The following is a 23,498-nucleotide window of genomic DNA, read 5'->3' on the forward strand; positions in this document are numbered from 1 at the left end:
TTCTTCATCCGGTTACAAAAAAAAGATTATATATTTTGGCTCGATTTAATTTTTTTTTACTTTATACTAATAAAAAAATTATTTCATTAACTTGCTATATAAAAAATATAAAATTTAAATTTATATATAAAAAAATTGATTGAACCAACTGATTATTTAGCCTTCTACACAAGAAAAGTTGGATTACAAAAAAAATGGTTTCATCAACAATGAACTAACCTTAATGTTTTTAAAAGAAAATTGCAAATGAATTGACATGACATTATTTTAAAAAGACATTATTTTAAAAAGAAAATTGCAAATGAATATAACTTGTACATTATAACTATATTACTAAATACTTTTGTTGGTATATAAAAAAAAGTAAGTATCTCATTAAGATAAAATTATCATAAGAAAAATAATTTTTTTTATTTTTAAAAAGAATAAAAAATAAGAAAAAAATAATGTGAAATAAATATAAAAAATATTACGTGTTGTATAAAAAATGTTTGATTTGAGAACATTTTGTTAAAAAGAAAATATCTACAAAATTTGACTAAAATGAAGCTCTATCAATTATCTTCTTATAAAAATCTTTATTTCTCTGTCATGCCGCTTACCACTGGCCACTTTCTACACGCACACTGGAAAATATCATTTATCTCTTGCTATCTCTTGGCTATTATAAATTTGGACATGTTCTATTCTTAGATTTCACTTCTCTTCTTCAATATTCTGTCATACATAAATGGCTGCAACCAATGCTTCTTTCTTTGCTTCTTCCACGCAGCCATGTTTGCCTGTGTCTCCAACCATTTCAAACACGCTATGTCAGTCTCTTTTATCTCATTTTATGCCATATTTTGTCAACTATAGAGTGTTTCATTTTGTATTAAAGTTTAGATTTTGCTGCAAATGGCCATGTGATTTGAATATGCATATTTTTTTATTATGGGTACTCTTATGTGTTTATATCTTCCTTGATTGCTGCTAAAAGTCCAAACCTTTGTAGGAATCAAAATTAGCAATCATTATCAGAACATTAATAAAGCTAAAACCTGTTGTGTTCTCACAGTAGCCTTAATATCTGCGCTGATCCTTTTCACAATTCCTTCCTTTAATTATTTCTCACTTTAGTGGTAGCTGTTGAGTTGTTAGAACCCTTTTAATTTCATGAGATGACTCATTAGTACTGAATTCTTTGATAAATTTATAGCCAAATCTTTTTGTTCAATTAGTTTTCTAATCCCTTTTTGTACAGTGAAAAGTTGTATGAACTAGTAATTTCTCATGCAGCTAGTCCTTTTCTCAATGTGTCATTACCAAAAAGTTACCCTGTGAAGAAAAATCATATGAAAATTAGCAAAAAGATCTGTGCTGCTGCTGTTGCAACACCAACAACAACTACTGAGGAAGTTAAAGAGTATGAATTCCCCTTTTTAATAATACCATTTACTACTTTTGCTTCTTTTTCACTTCACATTTTTGTATGAAACACAGTACACTTTTAAGCTTAACTCACTCTTACAATATCGGTCTGTAAATAAGGTTTATATGTTCTAAATATGAAAGTTAGTTTTGGATAAACTTATTATAATGGCATTATGTACTGTTAATGTTTACAGGTACAAGCTTCCTTCTTGGGCTCAGTTTGAGATTGGAAGAGCTCCTGTGTATTGGAAAACAATGAATGGCCTCCCTCCTACCTCAGTAAGTGTAACGTTTTGAGTTAACTAATTGAAAAATGCATCATAATCCATTAACTTATAGTAAATATTTTTACAAATTTTGGCAGGGAGAAAAGCTAAAGCTTTTGTATAATCCAGCAGCAGCTCAACTAGTCCCTAGTGAAGAATTTGGAATTGCTTTTAATGGTAATGTTTTGCAAGCAAAATATTTGGATTCTTTATGAACAAACATAGAAAGTGTCAAGAACAAGTGACAAACTACACACTGTTATTCTGAGTTAGAAATTTATCATATTTGAAGTTATTTCATAAAAGTTTCATATAGAATAGAAATAAAGTTAATTTATAATATATATCAGTCGATTTTGTAATTAAGTTAGACTGAATAGTAACATTTCATCCATCCAGGAGGTTTTAATCAGCCAATTATGTGCGGTGGTGAGCCAAGGGCTATGCTTAGAAAAAATAGAGGCAAAGCTGATGCTCCAATATATACCATTCAGATATGCATTCCAAAGCATGGTAATATGATGCTGTTGTTTCTGTGTGTACTTTGCAGACAAAACCATTCAATGTTATCTTGTTTACATCTCTTTTTTGTGCAGCTCTGAACTTGATCTTCTCATTTACTAATGGAGTAGACTGGGATGGTCCATACAGACTGCAATTTGAAGTTCCCAAGGCTTTAAAGAACAAGCCAATTGAGTTTTTTAATAGGGTAATTGACACAACTTTTCTCTCTTAATCAACTTCCTCTAATGCAATAGGGTAATGTACATAGAGATATCTAATGAAAGATTCATACATGTTTGATAATCTCAGATTTGATTTAAAATTACAAAATCTTTCATGCAAAAAAGAAGTTGGTGGCATTACTATAGTTATGTGACCTCAAAAGAAAACATTGGTGAAGTGGTAAGGGAATGAGTATTATCTATTATAAAAACTTAGGATTGGAAACAACTTTCCAATGGTCCTTTTTGAAATGTTGATCGGACGTTCAACGGGAGACCAGTCGATCATTAAGTACACTTAAGATGAAACTTTGATGAATATTCATTAAAGATCCATCACAACAAAATAACAACATAACATTATGTGAGAATTTAGTACTTTTATTTTCTGAACTGGGTGTGCTGTTGTTATGTGGCAGGGTTTGGCAGATGAACTGAGTCAAGAAGGAGCATGTGAGCAGGCAATATTTCCAGACACAAACATAGTTATAGCAAGATGTGCTATGATTGGTAATTTGTCAAAAGAAGGGGTGAGAATATTCTTCCTTTTTTCAGTGTCTTTACTCTTTAACATAGTTCTTTTTCCTTGAACACTTTCAGTTTCTTAATGATGAATGAAAACATTGATGCAGGGTGATCGCTGCGATCTGAATCTTGTTTTAGGATGCACAGATCCTGGTTCTCACCTGTACAACCCACTAGCTAATGTAGATGATGGAACATGTCCAATTGATTTGGATTCTGAGTCTGAGGATTAGCATTATACTTTTCATGAATATTCATTTGGATCATACTTTGTGTTGGTTTTAAGTACATAGATAGTGTATATTGTATATAAATTCACTCTTGAAATTGAACATTGTCATGTCTGGTATAGCTGTGGTCTTGAAAAAACTATGGTTTTGCTACATTATTTCTCTCTTTAATTTGTTACTGTTAAAACATGTTTTCTCTTTCTCTTAGTCTAGCTGAAAGTTTAATTTGTTTAAGTATACATAATATTAACAAACTACAATTTACATACTTGATAATAAAGATTCATTCAATTTCATAATCACTGTTTCGAGTTTGGAGTCGCGATCGTAATTAAAATACTCTTTTACATTTTTGTTGAAGTCTCCTAAGTCGCTTTTGGTCTCCGTAAAGTTTTTATAAATCCTTAATGTTCCAACTTCAGTATGGATGGATACTTATTAAAGACACTTCGATACTAAGTCATTAAAATGATCGATTCGTTAACAAAACAAAATCTTAAATTTACAATAAATACAATTACATACATCCTTACTTTATTTTAATATTTATAGATTTTGAAATTTTATTTTAATATTTATAGATTTTGAAATAGATTTTTAATCAGAATAGAGCATCAGTCCAATCTATAAAAGATAAACAGAAATAAAAACTTCGACCAGTCATTTAGTATTCATATAGAAATGTTAACTGTCCGATAAATAAAAAGATCAGTCATACGGTACAATCAGAGTTTTGAAGTTTGAATTTGTTGTTTGAATGATCAATCTTATACTGATGTGTGCATTGCTTTATCGTTTACTACTATCCTCTTGTCGTAATTTGAGTCACATCTGTTCATTTTAGGACCTTAGAAGAAAATTAAAATATAAATTTATGTTAATTTAGATTAATAATTTACTTCTCTAGCCTTTTGAGATTTAAATAATTTATTAGTTTTATAATTAAATAATTCTAACATCTCATACTCAATTTATCAGGAAAAATTGATTTCAGATATAATTTGATCAATTTTAATTTTGAAAAGTTTATTTTAGCAGTCACAAGTAAATGTTAAACAATATTCTATAAGCAATATATACATTTGAAAAATAACTTATTATCTGTATATTTTCATTTGTTATAATTCCTTTCACGACCTTTATTTTTTAAAACAAATTAAGACCTTCAATGTGAGAATGTTTATCAAAACTCAATATTTTCGAGACTAATAAAATAGTTTTTTAGTTCATGTTCTTCCGAAATTTCAAAGTTATTTGAATCAACCAAAACCCAAATATATTTTTCATATTATAAAAATATTGAAGTTTAAATTTATTGGAATGTGAAATTGATACGAATATTCAAATCAAGAAGAAATTAAAAATATCAATATGCACGCATCATTTTCCCACGTATTACTATAATATAATTGGAACGTGAAATTTGAATTTTTTGGAATATGACATTGATAGGACTAGTCAAATTAAAAGAAAAAATTATAATGATCAATATAGACGACCAATGCACCCATCATTTTATCATTTACTATTATATTATTATTAATATTATTGGAAAGTGAAGTTTAAAATTTTGTTATACACCGTCATATTACTATATTCAGAAGACCAAAGCAGAAATTAATTAAAAACACCAAAGACTTAGAATTTTTTTATAAAACTCACTAAATATTGAAAAATAAAATGATAGATATTGCAAGTAGCAACACCAATAAATAAGAAATTGACTTTGGAATTCAAGCTGCAGGAATGTAAAATTTGTACACATTCCAAAATGCTTCTTTTAATATTAAAAGTCGGAGTTTTTTAATTCCTTTCATGCTTCCATCACTCAGTGAATTATTCAAAAGCAGCCTTATATGATTATTCATCCATCTATCTCTGATCTCTCTGACTTTGCTGCCCAAACAGAAGAAACTTGCATATGCAGATAAACACAACATTCAAATCAAACTTTAACACATCCAAAGTTTAAAAAATCTTAACTTCATTTACTGTGCACAATCTTAAATCTGATGTAATGATAATCAAAACTTCATTCCTTTAATCAATCGGATCATGGCAAGGGAATTCCAACTTAGACAGCATTAAGAAAAACAGACTCAACTCAGAACACTGTAATTAAGACTACTTCTATTCTGATACTACCTTCTATAGCATCATTATCTGATCTTTTCTTTTCTTTTCTACAATAAAGAGTCTCACCCTTTTGTGTACTTTTTCCAATGATTAAATGATCTTTGGCATATTATGCACAATGTTCAGGAAAAATCGTGCTTTGTGGTGAGAGCAGCGCCTTTCCTTTTGCTATCTTCGTACTTGCCTGCTAAAGAATCAAAAAGAAGTCCAGCACCAACCCCTACGGCCAAATCAATAGTGTAATGGCCTCTGGTACCAAGCAACCTCACAGCTTGCAGAACATTAAGCACATCAAAAGTCCAAGCCAGTTCCTTCCTCTGCATCCTTCTCATGTCCAACGAAGCAATCACCGACCCTGCGACGTGCCCCGAAAAGAACAAGAAAAAAGACACGTTTCCGACAGGGAAGTCCGCACCAGAACCCAGAAATTCCTATTCACCATCAAAGTTAAATAAACCAACCAATCAAAAAAGTTTGAATAATCAAAAGCAAAACATTCTACATGGTTTGTTGAATCTCCTCTTGTTTCTATTACTGTATGGCTTTCTCAAACTAAAGAAATTTCTGAAATTACAACACCAGCTGTTATTTCAATCTTTGGGCATATACCCTTCAGTTAAATGTTATACAAAACGTTTAGACCTGCATAATTACCAGATTGCAGTTATTCTGAAAACCTTCTTTTTCTCTGGTTTCAAAGACTTAAATGAAAGGACAACGTCTAACACTTTTAGGACAAGATAGATAACAATAGTAATCAACCCTTTTGGTGATACCCTGCTAACTTTAGAATCAAGGTAAAATGTTGATTCTAAAGAAGAAAAAAACAACACAATTATTTGAATTGCATGTAAGTATTATCAAATGGAGAAAGCTTGATAAAACTCTTTTAGTGATGTTCTCTGATTAAGACTAGAATATAGTCATAGAAACATTCATTAATTAAGCAAATTAACAAGAAAAAACTGAAATTCGAAATCAGAGAAAACTACGACCAAGAAAATGTGTCTATGCTTTGGTTTTATAGAAACTGAACGAATAATCACCTGAGGCAACGGGAGCTGGGTAGAGTACCCCAAAATCCCACGACATGTGAACATGAACAGTGTTGAAATAGTGGCTCTGGGGCGACCTTCGATCAGCCACGTCCACAAGATATAAGTCGTTTGCATTCCGACAAACACCTACGCGTCTCAAAAGCCAATAATGCAAAAAATAAAAAAATTAAATAAAAAAAAACGCCGCGAGATCAGATTTTGAGACCAGCCCATTTTGCATTTCCTTCAAACAAGTCGATTCCGCAGTTACCCACAAGAAAAATCCGAACCAATAAAGAATCCCATCGATTCAGATCTGAGAAAGCGTAAACGAAGTACCGTATTGAGCGCGGCCAAGAGCGTGTTGAGGTCCGGCGACGACTCGAGGATAGCGTGGAGGTGGCGCGTGGCGATGAAGCCCAAGTCGAACGGCGGCGACGACGGCGGCACCATGAAGAGCGTGTACTCCACGCCCATGAAGAAAAGGAGCCCCAATGCGAACAAACACGGCATCCAATGGTGTGTGGCGACGTGGACAGCATCGGCAACGGTCCATTTCATGAAGGAGGCGTCGGAGAAGTGCGTAGAAGCGGTTTTGGCCATGGCGCCGTTTGCCACCTTAACGCCGTTGGCCGGAGCCGTATGGTTATTGCCCCTGCGCTTGACGGAGGAGGGCTTACCGGCGCCGTTCATGACCGTTGGAGATAGCTTTTTGAAGTGCGGAAGTCATAATGATGCGAATGGTATTAAAAGCACGGAATGCGGAGTGGTGACGGAGTTTCCTAAGTGAGGCTAAGGTTAGTTTTCATATACACCCTTTCTTTCTTTCACCGTCCACTTCGTGATTTTCTCTTTTCGTATTTTTCTATTTTAACAGTTAAAAAAATCCATACTTTGTTGTGATTGGTGTTGCATGTGACTTTTTATTATGCCTTTTGGGTTTCTGTGGTCACAAAGCATTCATATTGCATTTAGTAATCTTCTAATGTTATAAGGGTGGGTGGGAAGTTTGACATGCAGGGAAAATTAATTTATAATACATAAGGAAGTGTAAATCTATTTTATAGACCAATTTTATGAAATTGAGTTAAATTTAAAGTTTATTTTTTAATATAGTACAAGAGTCTGATTTATTTTGGTGATCGATTCAGATGAGTATAATGATCTCTGTATTGTAAGTCTTTTTGAGAAACATTTTTAAGTAAACATGTTATGTTAAAATGAACGGTGATAAAAAATGAGTATTCGAAAGTTTCTGCAGTTGTTTTATTATAAAACCGTTATCGTTTTATAAGTCAATTTTGTAAAACTGAGTTAAAGGCTTAAGCTTTAATAATTAATGTAGTGGATCACTAAACAATCCAGACTATGCATGAGTAAACATTCATACATATATTTCTTATTATTTTTTAATTAAAATATTTATGAGAAAAATGCATTGAATACATGGTATATGCACCAAAAGACAGATAGGTGTCAGATGTCAACTGCTGTAACTAACTCAATTTGTATTAATTTTTTTTAGAAGACGAAGGCAACAGGTCCAAACATGAAGACAAAGAAAATTGTGAAGCTCACGTGCGTGTGTCTCTGACCTTGTATTCTGTCTTTCGATTGGGTGAGGATTGGGCTGGAGCGCATCACTCACTTGGTTTCTCTTCGTTTGCATTTCAACACAACGATTTAGATAATCGGTTCAGTTTCGCAGTTTCATTGTCGCACAACTAACTAACTAACTTTTGTTGTTTAGGAAAGAAAAATATACTTTTTTACAACATTTTTTGATAATATTTTAACAATGTGTCATTCTGGGATTGGTTCATATTAGTGTTTATGAATATTTATTATTGATTGTAAAATAAATTTGGACTAATCACAGAATAACATGTAGATAATGTTAAAATGTTGTCAAAGTATCATTATTTAAAAATGAAGTTGTCTGTGTGTGCTTACTTATCATTGAAATCTATGAATATGTGATCAAGGTTTATTGATTCAATAAGTTATTGAGTCGATAAATAAAATAATGTTTTATAATTATGATATATAAAATGTTCTTGCAAGATCAGTGTGACTTTTATAATTTTTTATTGATTAATTTTGGTATTTGAAAGTCTTCAATTCATAATTAATTGTCCCAGTTTGAGAGTCTTTGTTTTTGGACTTTGGTTCTTTTAAGTTATTTGTTTTACAAAGAAATCTCATCTTTAATATTAAAATAGTATAGCAAACTTATAGATAATATTCGTACTATTTGTTCATACTTCTCGTATCATATTACATGAAATTAGAGATAGATCAAATCGTTAATTACAAATTACTTATTTATTATTGAACAATCACGAGACTGAATGAATCATGCGACAATATATTCAAATCGTTAAATTAAAGTATAATTATATTCAAATTGGACTGTAATTAGGTTAATGATTTATATCAAAATTTATAAATATAACTATGAAATAAGAAGATAAATAAAGGCCCAACAACCCGGTCTAATATTGTAAATTTCTGTAAGTATTTCCTGATACAAAAATAACCCTATAATACTAAAACATAATTAGTGGAAACACACGTACTTTACTATATCAAACATGTATCCATTTTTATGCTATGATTATAAAAAAATAAAAAAATAATTATTATAATTATTATTAAAATAAAAAATACTATTAAATTTATAAACAAATATATTCTTAAAAAAATGATAAAAAAGTAAATACAAAATTTAAAGGATAAAATAATTTATATTAATAAGAATAAAATAAATAATAAAATATAGGTTTAATGTCTCAATAGGTCCCTATTTTTGTTCAGAATTTGAAATAGGTCCCTTTATTTTTTGGCGTCTCAATTGGGTCCTTATTTTTGTTAATTTGATGCAAATAAATCATTTCCGTCAATTTCATCAAACGGCGTTAATGAATGTGTGACGTGGCCTTATTGAGACAAAAATAGGGTCTGTACCATAGGATACCCAATCCTCCAATGGTCGACCGATGACTCGGGCGACCTGGTGACAGTTGAACCAATACGAGGCCTTCTTAAATAGTGATGTCGCGACATAACGTTCGCACAGCGCACGACAAGTCGCCTATTCATGTCGACGCACAGGATGGTCGACATACAAGCGCTATATCGTAGCATGCAGTTACAGATAAGCAGTTACGCATAATCAGCTAACCAACGCCGCGAATCACGGAAGTAATTGACTCAGTATCAGCACACGATCTAGCACACGATCTAGCAGTTACAACTTCTACACGGTCAAACTTCAATAACTGACCGGATTGTCAGGTAATGGTTTATTTTACTGTTTTAAATACACAGAGCACACTAGGAAAAAGGTACGTTTTTTCCCTTAGAGAAATTATTCTTCTTCTTGATCACTTTGAACCAAAAAATTCAGGTGACTCCTTTTCTGACTTGAGCGTCGGAGTGCCTTTGCAGGTACCCAGCCCACCTTTTCCTAAGGAACAGAACATAAAGAGAGGAAGGAAGCATTGTGACAGAGAGCGTAAAGAGAAGCAGTTCAGTTTTGTTAGGTTTGTATCTCGGCCTCCACATCCCTACTGAAATATTTTGGCGCCCACCGTGGAGCCCGAGATTTAACATCCCAACTACGACCACCGGAGCTATGGAAGACTTAAACACTCATTGAGACAAAAATAGAGTCCTATTGAGACATTAAACCTAAAATATATAAAAAATGGTTACAAAATAATTATCAAAGATATGTATTTTCTTTATATATAGATATAGATATTTTGACAGGATTTTAAGTAACAACAAAATCAAGATAAAACGAAGAAAGTTAAATAGTTTTACTTCCAATTTTATTTGATACAAAAAAATAAATAAATATTTTATTTATCATCTGCATTAATTATACAAATTTAGCATAATTTTATTTTTTTAGTCAATACTTGAAACTCGTTATCTTACCAATATGAAGTGCAATTTCTTATTTTTATGACAACTATTTTTTATCATTTTTTTTATGAGAATTGATTCTAACATGATTTGAGAAGGTGCATAAGAGAGAAACGTGGGTTATTCAAGGGAAAGATGCACCAGATAAACCAACCAGTTGGTCCCACCATTTGTTAATTTAAATCATATTAAAATAAATATAGGAAAAAATTATAAATATCTTTCCAAGAATTAAAATTTTTTAATTGTACAAATTATTATAAAAAACTGAGTTTGGTTATGAATTAAAAATCAACATTGATATGATTTTAAGATAATTACTGTACAAATTATAATAAAGTTATATTATACAATCATAATTATTTATGATTAAAAAATAATATAAAGATATTTTAACCTGGTTGTATGTAGACTATTTATTTTAAAAAATAACTCCAGCAAAATATACATAAAAATAAATCTCATAAAACCAAGTCAAACTCTTTTGTTATTAACTTCTATTTGTCTTGAACTAACTACCCCTTTTTCTACCAACAGTAACTAAACAATTTAAGTGTTCTTCACCTATATTGAGTAATAAGATATAAATGCTATAATTTTTTTTTTGGCAATTTTTTTAAGTAAGATAAAGGATTATGCATGGGCGATTTCATATTCTATATATATATATATATATATATATATATATATATATATATATATATATATATATATATATATGCATGGATAATATTATATTGGGATACATTAGGTTCTAATTAGAAAGATTTTTGGAAACCAAAACAAAATTATTGAACAAAACTAAGTATATGTTAAAAAAGAATATAGGGTTAAATATGTTTTTGGTCCCTTAACTTTCAGTGAAAATTGGAATTAGTTTCTCTTCAAAACTTTGGTCTAATTTAGTCCCCAAACTTTCAGAATGTGTGAATTTAGTCCTTTTAACTAAATTTTGTTAGGTTTATTTGATGTTTCAAGTCCGTTTCATGATAGCATTTGAGTTGTTTACACCGTTTGACACATTTTTGCTTCAATGTTCACTAAGAAATACGTTTGAAACATCAAATAAAGTTAACAAAATTTGGTTAAAAGGACTAAATTCACACATTTCTAAAGTTTGGGGACTAAATTAGTCCAAAGTTTTGAAGAGGGACTAATTCCAATTTTTACTGAAAGTTAAGGGACCAAAAACATATTTAATCCAAGAATATATCATCAACTTGTAATGTGATAAGAATGATTTATTCCATAATGTTTTCGGTGGAAAGAATAGAATGTATTCTTCAAAGAATAAAAGAGTTTGATTTTCAAAAGATGTATGAGGAAATCATATTCTTTCTTTATATTATATATATTTTATGTTTGATGCCAAAATTATAAATAAAAAAAATATGTTGAAAGTTTATAATCAATTATAAATAAGGTGAGTTTAAAGTATATAAAAAAGAAATTTACAATGTTATGAGAATTTTGTCTACTATAATTAAAGTCATATTTTTTTGTTATGGGTATTTATTATATAATTTTATCACTATTATATTTTTATATTAATTTTTAAATAACTATTTTATATTATAACATAGAAGGAAAACGTGTCATCAAGCAATGTGAGCATATGACAGTGCATTAGATAATTCATAGCAATATTAAATATACAATATTTAATATTGTAAGAGAATTATGCAAAAATAATTAAAATAAATAAGTAAAAGATAGAAGAAATTTAGACTTTAATAATAATAAAAGGAATTTTGAAAACATAGGTATTTAGTACTCCAGACAAAAAAGTTATAAAAGGAAATTATAGAAGCACGCACAACTAAAATTTGAAAGAGGAAAAGAAACAAATATAGTCGTAAAATATGTTTCAAATAATCAATAATTTAATAATTTATAAACTAAGAATATTAAATAATTTCAAATCCACAAGCGAAGGAATTAAAATTTTTTTTAGTGAAATGAGTTTTGACTAAATAGTCAATAATACCATATTTGATAAAAATAATAATTTAATACATTAAATAAGCTTACAGCAGAAACCTGATATATTTATTTTGTTAAAAACAACAACATAGACAAGTTAAATTCTTTCACGAAAATAATTTCGAGCAAAAATTAGTTTTTTTTTTTCAAAAATATAATTTTATGAAAATGTTAATTTTCAAACACAAACTAGATAAATATCTGAAAAAAAAAAACTAGATAAGATAGCTAGCATTCTCAACTCCGAAATTATTATAATAAAATGAAAATGAAATTATTTATGTTAAAACGAAACTTTTAGTTAATGTAAAATCTTTTTATATCATTTTTATTTTTTCTTTTACATGTTAAAAGAAATTATTGAATGTAATTAATTTTTTTATCTATTTTTTTGGCATATAATTAATTTTATCTATTTAAGCAACAGACCTTCCTTATTTCGGTTTTTTATCCTAAGATTGACATTCATGTCTAAATTAAATTCTCCCAAATCACAATTAAAATTTAAAAAAAAAAATGGGCCCCACACATATTTTTGTTTTCTTTAATAATTAAAAAACATTAACATTTTGAACAGCTGGAGTTCAGTGTGACAAGGACCCAGAGGAGTAACGAGCCATAACTTCCATTAAACAGAAGCTCTTTTTCTTCTCTGTTGGCACTTTCTTTTGGGTTTCTCTTAACATCACCTTTCACATTGCATCATCATCTTCCTCCTCTTTTCTTCTCTTTGTTTCCATGCAACACATGTTCGTTTATCTGCATTCACGCTGAGAACCGAATATCCATCCTAAGAAACAAGTCCGAGGTTAAAGGAACAACAACGACGTCAACACCTGTTTTGGTTGGTGGGTCGGTTTCAAGTTCTGATTTTGTTCGCGTTTTCTGGGCTTCTCTTGCAAAACACAGAGAAGGGAGAAGGTGGGTCGGTTTCAAGTTTTGATTTTGCTCGCGTTTTCTGTGTTTGTTGTGCAAAGCACAGATAAGGGAGAAGGTGGGTCGGGCTCGTTGGTGAAAATTATGGCTTCATGGTTTTGCTGCGGAAAAGTTTCGAACCGGTACGACAGTAATTCATGAATCTTGTTCCACTGTTTTTCTTGCTCTGTTTTTCTTTGTTATCAAATTAGATGTTTTCAGTTGTGTGTATAATTTTAAAAACGTTAGATATTTTTGATTGTGCAATCTTGACTCTTCTTGAGTAAGAAGAATCAATCAAGGGTTAGTTGAGCTTGTTAGGAACAACTCCAGAGGCAAAACTAAGAGAGAAGATTTGAGCATTTAAGCATGATTAACTGTTCTGAGCATACCAAGGTGTATGTTTCATTGATCGTAAACTCGAACAGTTCTTAAAGTGCATCTTTTATCTTCAAAATTTGGTCTCAGTTATGCCTTTTGATTTTGTTTTTTGCCTATTAGATGTTTGATTTAAGAGTCTTATTCATGCAGCGCACGGAGAGGGAAAGAACAACCCACATGGCGGGTGTTTTCTTTGAAGGAATTACACTCTGCTACGAATAATTTCAACTATGACAACAAGCTTGGAGAAGGAAGCTTTGGCAGTGTGTACTGGGGCCAACTTTGGGACGGATCACAAGTAAGACTATGCTTTAAATTTTATTTACTTTTGCTCATTGTTTTACTGTCACTGATCTAAATAATATGATCAGATAATGCTATAAAAATCCTCTGTTCAAAAATCATATGTGATATGCTGATGATGAGAAGCAAATAACATGGATGTATAAGCACTTTATTGTTTAAAAAATCTTGAATTTCAGATTGCGGTGAAAAGATTGAAAGTTTGGAGCAACAGAGCCGAGACAGAATTCACAGTTGAGCTTGAAATCTTAGCAAGAATTCGACACAAGAATCTTCTCAGTCTTCGTGGCTACTGTGCAGAAGGACAGGAACGGTTAATTGTGTATGAATATATGCAAAATCTGAGTCTCCACTCTCATCTTCACGGACATCATTCATTCGAATGCTCTCTGGATTGGAATCGTCGGATGAATATCGCAATTGGTTCTGCTGAAGGAATTGTGTGAGTATTACTGACCTGACTTTTCTTATGAACTTCTTCTGCTATAGTTTCTTATCCATAAATCTCATTACTTTCAGGTACCTTCACCATCAAGCAAGACCACATATCATCCACAGGGATATCAAATCAAGCAACGTGTTGCTGGATTCTGATTTCAAGGCCAGGGTTGCTGATTTTGGGTTTGCCAAGTTGATCCCTGATTGGACCACCCATGTGAGTACAAGAGTTAAGGGAACTATTGGCTACCTTGCACCAGAATATGCTATGTTAGGTAAAGCAAACGAGAGTTGTGATGTGTACAGTTTTGGTGTTCTTCTTCTAGAACTCGCTAGTGGCAGAAGACCAACAGAAAAACTCAGTTCCACGGTGAGGCGATCGATAGTTGATTGGGCATTGCCATTGGTTTGTGAGAAGAAATTTGGTGAAATTGCTGATCCAAGACTAAATGGTAACTATGTGGAGGAAGAGCTTAAAAGAGTTGTTTTAGTTGCTCTTATGTCTGCTCAGGATCTGCCTGAGAAGAGACCAACCATGCTTGATGTGGTAGAGCTACTCAAGGGAGAGTGTAGGGATAGATTTTCTCATATAGAGAACAGTGACATGTTCAGAAACCCTTTAGCTGCAGAAAGCAATGATGGAACATCATTGGCTGATGACAGATTAGACTGTATCTCAGAAGAAAAAGAATTAGAACGTCCATTGAGAGAAAATGCTGAACTATGATCAGCTTCAGTTTTATGTTTGCTGCATGAGTGTGGTTGTATGAGTGCTGGGGGATTTTCAGTTTGTGTAGTGTTTTGTTTCCCTCTTCAATATTGTTTCTATATTTTTTTATGCTATGCCCTATTAGAAGTTTTCAATTTTTGTTGTTTGAAATTCATCAATAAAATAGTTTTTTATGAACTAAATAAATTTTCAAATTTTAAAAAGTAACGAGACCATCACAGATTTTTACGTTTATTTGATAGAGTATAAAAATAAAATAATCATAAAAGTATAAAAAAAATTTAACTTTTTTTAAGAAAAATTAAAGTAAAAAGCAGAAAATGATAGTCTCAAATCAATGTAAAAAGTTTAAATATGATAAATAAATGTAAAAAATTTAAGAATGTAAATTTAAGAAAAGTAAAATTGATACTTTGATATACATAATTTTTTTTAACATTGATACGAGACTGCTCTTTTCTATTTTTTTTTCAAAAAAACTACAAAAGTTTAATCTTTTAATATCATTTTATGGTTATTAGGCGTGTGAAATCAAATACAATCTATATCATATTACCTACTCAAAGTTTAAATGCACCTACCCGCGGGTTCCTCGTCATTTCCAAACCAATTGCTTCTCATTTCATCTTTCTCTCGCTCTCTCTTTCTGTTTAGGGTTTAACCAATAACTTCTCGCTCTTGTATTTGAAATCACCTCGCAACTTCTCAATTCATCTCTCTCTCACTCTCTCCATATATACATACGTGTGTGTTTGCGCTCTAAAAGCACACACACATTACATTTTTTTTCACTTGGTAAATGGACGGAAGAATCAACGCGGCTATTGAAAGTAGCGGTGGTTCAATTTCGAAAAATAGAAAATACAGCGTCGGTGGATTTGGTTCAGAAGTGGACAGTGCCATAAGGAGTGGGACTGCGCCAAATTCGGAAGTATCCTCCGTCCATGGATTCGATCGCGCAGTGGAGAATGACATCGAGAGTACCACTCCGTCAAATTTGGAAACACCGGTCAGTGTTGATAGTTTTGGTCGGACGGTGGAGAATGCAATGAGGAGCTTTGTGCCAAATCCCCCTCCTCTCTACGGTTTCGCTAAGGCAGTGGATCTTGGCATTAGCAGCCACGTCGGTTTCGAACAAGATCAGAATGAAACTAAAGAGTCGCCCAGCGGTACCGTCTACGAAGGCTTCCCGGAGTATGTATTCTCTCTCCTCACTTCCTTACCAAAATAAGTATAGCACAAAATTGAATTCATGATTTACAGATTCTATAACAAAATATCTACTAATCAATTTATGCCTCAAATAATAATAAAATGAAATAGATTTTTTTTTCTAGTTTTACTTTTTTAAATAAGTTTCTTACATGAAAAATTAGTAATAAATAATTATTTTATTTATTAGTTTTTTATAATGATGGAAAAAATTATACAAAAACTACTCTTATTGCGAAATTGTGAGAAAATATTACATACAATTTTTCTAGTTTCTCTTGGATAAAATTTTTATAAGAAAGATGACAAGGAAGTTGGGACAGAACTCATGAAGCAACTGAGCATTTGTGTGTAATTTCACAAAAAATAGAGAATAAGTAATATAAAAAGCTATTTTTCATTAATTATTGACCTGCTTGTATATAAACTATTTATTTAAAAATCGTGAGGAAAATATTACGTAAAAATAGATCTCACAAAACCAAGTCAAACTATATATTCTTATTAGCTTTTAGTTGTCTTTAACTAACTACCCCCACTCTACCCATAATAAACAATTTTAGTGTTCTTCATGATATTGAGTAATAGGATTTAAATGCTATATTTTTTTAGCAAAATAGTCAAAGGAATATGCAAAGTCGAAATCAAATCCAGAAAAAAAGATGCATGTATAATAATAATATATTGGGATGCATTGGGTTCTAATTAGAAAGATTTTTGGCAAACTAAAACAAAGTTTCTGTACAAAACTAAGTTTATGTTTAAAAAAATCACATGAGCATGTAATGTGATGAGAATAATTTATTGTATTCTGTATTCTTCAAAGCATCAAAGAGTTTGATTTTCGAAGAATGTGTGAGTAAAGTATAAATAACCAATCCTGATTCAATTAATTAATTTTTGTAATTAACTACTCTAATACAAATCTCTCCACGATAAATATTGATAATATTTCAGTGATTTTTAAGTATATTTTCGTAAATATATTTTTTTCAATTTTTATGAATCACTACCATGGTACCTCTACGTTGAGTGTTGTTCCCTTGATCACCAAATGATCCTTACATCTCTCATACCTCTTTTGCCCGTAAATTTTCACCCATATCCACCTACTTCATTAATGATATATTAATGGTCCCTTATAAGAATGCACCCCTATCCAAATTCTTTATATTTGATGTGTTTCTCCAAGTTGTCCCTAATTGCTGAACTTCTCTGAGCACCAAGAACAGACATTTTACGAACTGCTCCCTGACTTGAATCCAGAGTCAGAGGACGAGAAGCCTCAGTCTCGCTGCCAACAACTACATCACGAGATTCTCGGCTGCCTGAGACGGCACCTCGCCTTGCAGATCCACTTGGCCGGAAAAAATTAAAGCTTGACAACTGATAAACCATGCAGAAATATTCGTGAGCAACACGAAAATTAATTGCCATATAAACAGATAAACTAGTATAACCTCAACCTGTAAGAGATAAATTAGAATTTTGAAATAACAAGGCAATCACAAAAAGAAAGATTAGCAACACAAACAAGAAAGGGTCTATATTGTTTTAGTTTGCCAAGAATCACATACACTGGATAACGACATTCTCCCCACAAAACTCTAATACAAGTCTGAAGAATCTAAGTCCAGTGATATATAAATTGTCTAACATAAAGCTAAGTTTTGAATATTATATTACGTATTTATTTCGTGCTTCATCTGTAAATAAACGCAATACAGTCGATACAGTGTAGTCGGGTCATGACCAAAATAAAGATGTGCAACAAACAATAAGAATTAAACTCAATTGACATGGCATATTCGTAAATAGACATGGCATATATGTAAATAGATATCAACATCCGGACCAAACGGATATGCAACATCCGTTTATGGCCTGCGCGGTTATCTTCTTTCTCTGCACACATAGAGAAAACACACAACAGCACAACAACAACCAAACAACAAACACAATATATTCAATACATTAAAAAATATAAATCTATCATGCATACTATGAATGAAGCAAACAACAAACTTACCTCTCGTAAACCAATTACACAATAACCACGAACCAAAACCAAAATGAAGTGGAAACGGATACGAAGAAAGAGAGAAAGTGCGGGGGAGAGTGAAAAGGAGGTACGGATTTAGAGTTACAGAAAAAAGTAAATAAATATGGTTAAAGTAAAAAATTATACTTTTGTAATTAAAATTTTTTTGAAAAGATTTGAAGAAGTGCATAAAGAATTTGGTGGTGGTGGTGGAGATAACAACACTCCTCTATGTTTTATGAAATCCTCACTAATTACCAAAACAATTCCAAAAGGCCCGTTACTCAAGTCCAAATACTCATTCTACATGCAAGTTCACAGTTCACAATTCTCATTTTAACAAAAATCAAATTCTGTCTTATGGACCAATAGTAACTCACATTCGAATTCACATATTTATAGAGTTCAATCAAAATTATACATTCAAAATGCACTTCTCATTCAAAAGTAATCCCATTCATATATCAATAAATCAAAATTAAAGATTGAAATTATTACTATTTTTGTTACCTCTTCCGGGGCTTCTTAGTTTACAATTGCTCATAAGTTCTACATCTCATAGGACACTCTAAAAACACACAAAAAAAAAAGCTTAAATTAATAATCTAAACTAGAATCACAACAAAATTAGAATTCCTATAAATGCCATAGAATCATATGCAAAACGAAAAAGATCCACATACATTTAGATCAAACTTTGACTTAAGAACACAAATTAAACTTATTCTACTTAAAAAAACTAATCGGTTAGAATTGTTGCTCTTGTTGCGAGAAACATACTAAAATCTAGAAGGAGAAGAAATGCAGAGTTAAAAATTTAAAGAGAAGATATAAGAGATTCTGAAAAAAAGGTTTTTAGAGAGAGATTTTTATAAAATGAACTTATTTCTAATAAAATTATATTTATACATAATTTCAATTTTAATAATAAAATATCAATTGTTCATTTTATAAAACCTCTTTTCTATATTTAACCATTTTTAATCCTCACAAACTAAATAAAAGAACTAACATTCCGAACAAATTATTATAATAAAATCAAAATTAAATGCATTTATGTTAAAATGAATTTTTAACTATTATGAAATATTTTTATACCATTTTTATTTTCTCTTTTACATATTAAAAAATTATATAAATATATATTATTTTTTTTATCTATTTTTATATAAATAATTTATCTATTTAAACAACATACCTTTTTTTTTATTTCTATTTATATTTCTTTTACTTTTTTCTTCTATTTCTAAATTATATTCCCTCAAAGCACAATTAAAATTAAAAGGAAACGGCCCCACACATGTTTAGTTTTGTTTAATGATTAAATAACAATAACTTTTGCAACTGGGGGAGTTCATTGTGACAATGACTGAGGAGTAACGAACAAGCCTTTAACTTCCATTAAAAGATTAAAAGAAGCTCTCTTCTTCTCTGTTACCACTTTTTTTAGTTTTTTCTTATCATCCATCACCTTTTGCATTGCATTCTCCTTCTCCACCTCCTATTTTCTTGTCTTTATTTCTTTTCAACACATGTTCATTTATCTGCCTTTACTCTAAGAACTGAATATTCATCCTAAGAAAAAAGTCTGAGGTTAAAGGAACAACATCAACAGCTGTTTGGGTTGGTCGGTCGGTTTCAAGTTTTTATTTTGTTCGCATTTTCTGTTTTTTTTTTTTCAAAGCACAGAAGGAAGAAGGTGGGTGGGGCTCATTGGTCAAAGTTATGGCTTTTAGATTTTGCTTCGAAAAAGTTTTGAACGCGTATGACAATTCCTTTCTCTGTTATTTTTTGTTGTTGGATAAAAGTAGATGTTTGTTTATATGGTATGATTCAGTTTGTGTGTTTAATTTTGATAAAAATAATGAATGATAGATATTTTTAATTGTGTAATCTCGACTCTTCTAGAGTAAGAAGGATCAATTAAGGGTTAGTTAAGTTTGTCAGGTACAACTCTAGAGGAAAACTTAATAGAGAAGATTTGAGCATTTAAGCATGATTACTGCTCCGAGCATAACAAGGTGTATGTTTCATTGATCCTATACTCAGCACAGTTCTTAAAGTGCATATTTTATCTTCGAAATTTGGTCTCAATTACGCCTTTCCAATTTATTTTTTACTCAATAGATGTTTGATATCGGAATCTTATTCATGCAGCGTAAGGAGAGGGAAAGAACAACCCACATGGAGGGTGTTTTCTTTGGAGGAATTAAAGTCTGCTACGAATAATTTCAAACCTGGCAACATTCGAGGAGAAGGAGGCTTTGGCAGTGTGTACTGGGGCCAACTATGGGATGGATCGCAAGTATGAGTATGCTTTAAATTTTATTTATTTACTTATAGTTACTATTGTTGTTGAAATGTCGTATCAAATCTGCTGCATTTTGTGTCTTATATTCTATGGTTGTTCTTGCTTATTTTAGCCACAAATGGGGTGACGATAAGAAAGTCTCACATTATCTAAAAAGGACACATTGAGAAACATATAAGTCCGCAAACCCAATACCTCAAGGCTTTTTTAGAGTATGGTGTCAACAAATTCACACAGAGTTCATTAACCATTTCACATCATCGATTGTGTTGACAAATTCACATTCTTAACGGCTCTGTGGGGTCTGCTTTGATAGTTTGAAACATCTCAAGAAATTTCCTATATCTTTTTCAGTCGTACTTGACAACTGGTAATGATGAGTCTTCCAACCAATTAATATGATACCTTGATGTATGATAATAATTACAATATTCAATTATTCATTTTTATTCCTAGCAGTTCCATTGAACTAAAATGGCAAATGGTTGTATATTAATCAAGTGAGTGACGTTGATTTACCTTCCTTAATGGATTTTCATTTAGATTTCAAGGATTTTGATTTATCTAGTGACGTGATTTCTAAAGAATATGATCCAAAGTTTCTGGGGTTATTGGTGCAAAAACCTCTGTTCAAAACCTTTTACCTAGCCCTTGAGAATGAATCTACTGTAATATGTTTAAAAAATCTTGCCATTTCAGATTGCGGTGAAAAGTTTGAAGTTTCAGAGCAACATAACTGAAACATTTACGGTTGAACTTGAAATCTTGGCAAGAATACGACACCAGAATCTTCTCAGTCTTCGTGGCTACTGTGCAGAAGGACAGGAACGGTTAATTGTGTATGAATATATGCAAAATCTGTGTCTCCACTCTAATCTTCATGGACATAATTCATTGAAATGCCCTCTGGATTGGAATCGTCGGATGAATATCGCAATTGGTTCCGCTGAAGGAATTGCGTAAGTACTAACCTCACCTTTCTTATGAACTTCTTCCACTATCGTTTATTATCCATAAGTCTTATTACTTTCAGGTACCTTCACCACCAAGCAACACCACGTATCATCCACAGGGATATTAAATCAAGCAATGTGTTGCTAGATTCTCATTTCAAGGCCAGGGTTGCTGATTTTGGGTTTGCTAAGTTGATCCCTGATGGGGCAACACATGTGACTACAAAAGTTATGGGAACTCGTGGCTACCTTGCACCAGAATATGCCATGTTAGGTAAAGCAAAAGCGAGTTGTGATGTCTACAGTTTTGGTGTTCTGCTTCTAGAACTCGCTAGTGGCATAAGACCAACCGAAATGCTTGATTCCACTGTGAGGAGATCGATAGTTGATTGGGCATTGCCATTGGTTTGTGAGAAGAAATTTAATAAAATTGCTGATCCAAGACTAAATGGTAACTATGTGAAGGAAGAGCTTAAAAGAGTTGTTTTAGTTGCTCTTATTTGTGCTCAGGATCTACCTGAGAAGAGACCATCCATGCTTGATGTGGTAGAACTACTCAAGGGAGAGTCTAAGGATAAATTTTCTGATTTAGAGAACAGTGACATGTTCAGAAGTCGTCTTGCTGCTGCTGGAACTTCAGCGGCTAAAGATAGTTTAGACTACATCTCAGAAGAAAAAGAATTAGAACATCCGCTGAGAAAGAATGCTTCGTGTTTTTTTGCTATTGTTGCAATTTTCAAGTCAACACTCGAAGCCCTTTTTTAGATTGGCTTGGGTATGTTTGCTGCATGTGTAATTTGATAGAACTTTTCGGAATCAACAAGTTTGGAAAACGATTTTTAACAAATTTTAAACCATGACTATGTGCAACAGAACTTCTTCTAGTGTTGTTTCTTTCACCATCTAAACTTCTATATGTCCAAAATGTTTCAAAACCAAGCTCTTGGACAGGTTCATCAACAAGTGTTGCAACATGTCTTACAGCATTCTCTTTGTTCTACCAATCTTTTCTTGTTCCCGAGTAGCTTCTGCAACCATCTACTTTTACGTTGGTAAATGATGTTTGTTTTGGATATGAGATTGAGGTCTCTTACTCAAAGCATCTCAAACTCTCTTGAAGATAAGATGGACTCCCTAATGGTCCTTGTTAATTAAAGTTATGTTTTTCACTCTTCCTATTTTTTGTTTAAGCTCTGCGGGTGGGTACTTAGTAGTTCGGGTATAGGATTGAGATCCCTTACTTCAAATACTTCAAGTTATTTTGAAGGCCAAATAGATTCCCTAATGGTCCTCCTTAATCCAAATTATGTTATTCCCTCTTCCTGCTCCTTGTTCAAGTCGTGCGGGTCTATTACTATATGGGTAGAGAAATTCTACCTTTAAAGAGAACGACCTTGATGGACGATCTGAATAAACGGCTTGGTGGACAATTAGGATGGTCGATCTGGATGGATGAAAGGGTAGTATGAAGATGATCATCATAAAAAACATTGGCATTGGATTGAGCTTATAATCAAAGTAAAGATTATTCTTTTTTTCAAAACTTTCGAGGGAAATACAATTATATCAACATCATCTACGATAGGATACAAATCATTCTTTATTTTCTTCCTTATCATGATATAGTACATGTGATGATGTAAAGTGAAAGAATCGATTAAGAAAGAAAAGAATAATAATAAAATTAAAGAATAAAGTTAATTGGATAAAAAGATAAAAAGATATATATATATATATATATAATTAATAATTTTATTTATTATATTAATATTATTGTTTTTATTTAAATGAAATAATTCAATATTTAATCTTTTTAATTTTTATATGTTTATAGAATATTAAAAAAACTTCAAAATACTTTTAAAGAAGTTACCATGTTCATCATTTTTTCGGAAAAGGAAATTGAAGCTGATAAGGTAAACCTTTAATATTCATAAAATCACAACAATACGAACTGTTAGATAGA

At 31.4% G+C, this 23,498-nt stretch overlaps 4 protein-coding genes across 4 annotated transcripts; 3 read left to right on the forward strand and 1 right to left on the reverse strand.

Moving 5' to 3' along the window:
* Positions 1–650: 650 nt before the first annotated feature.
* Positions 651–3,348, forward strand: PIFI (post-illumination chlorophyll fluorescence increase). The gene is made up of 8 exons (XM_088102007.1): positions 651–812; positions 1,279–1,405; positions 1,608–1,692; positions 1,778–1,856; positions 2,079–2,192; positions 2,276–2,388; positions 2,824–2,934; positions 3,037–3,348. The coding sequence occupies exons 1-8, from the start codon at positions 731–733 to the stop codon at positions 3,160–3,162; spliced, it is 837 nt and encodes a 278-aa protein (XP_087958133.1). The 5' UTR covers positions 651–730; the 3' UTR covers positions 3,163–3,348.
* A 1,821-nt stretch (positions 3,349–5,169) lies between these two features.
* Positions 5,170–7,164, reverse strand: LOC148191549 (phosphatidylcholine:diacylglycerol cholinephosphotransferase 1-like). Its single transcript, XM_088102182.1, has 3 exons — positions 6,672–7,164; positions 6,342–6,479; positions 5,170–5,726 (listed from the first exon to the last, which is right to left on the reverse strand). Exons 1-3 carry the CDS (start codon positions 7,023–7,025, stop codon positions 5,418–5,420), a joined length of 801 nt encoding a protein of 266 aa, XP_087958308.1. The 5' UTR covers positions 7,026–7,164; the 3' UTR covers positions 5,170–5,417.
* A 5,719-nt stretch (positions 7,165–12,883) lies between these two features.
* Positions 12,884–15,144, forward strand: LOC148191550 (PTI1-like tyrosine-protein kinase At3g15890). Its single transcript, XM_088102181.1, has 4 exons — positions 12,884–13,306; positions 13,695–13,842; positions 14,027–14,289; positions 14,367–15,144. Exons 1-4 carry the CDS (start codon positions 13,269–13,271, stop codon positions 15,010–15,012), a joined length of 1,095 nt encoding a protein of 364 aa, XP_087958307.1. The 5' UTR covers positions 12,884–13,268; the 3' UTR covers positions 15,013–15,144.
* Positions 15,145–15,637: 493 nt separating this feature from the next.
* Positions 15,638–22,505, forward strand: LOC124844621 (PTI1-like tyrosine-protein kinase At3g15890). Its single transcript, XM_088101550.1, has 4 exons — positions 15,638–16,209; positions 20,426–20,573; positions 21,279–21,538; positions 21,613–22,505. The coding sequence occupies exons 1-4, from the start codon at positions 15,815–15,817 to the stop codon at positions 22,295–22,297; spliced, it is 1,488 nt and encodes a 495-aa protein (XP_087957676.1). The 5' UTR covers positions 15,638–15,814; the 3' UTR covers positions 22,298–22,505.
* The last annotated feature ends 993 nt before the right edge of the window (positions 22,506–23,498 follow it).

This window comes from Vigna umbellata, chromosome 11 (genome assembly GCF_029865625.1).
Source record: "Vigna umbellata cultivar VRB3 chromosome 11, Vumbellata_1.0, whole genome shotgun sequence".
NCBI classification, from domain to species: domain Eukaryota; kingdom Viridiplantae; phylum Streptophyta; class Magnoliopsida; order Fabales; family Fabaceae; genus Vigna; species Vigna umbellata.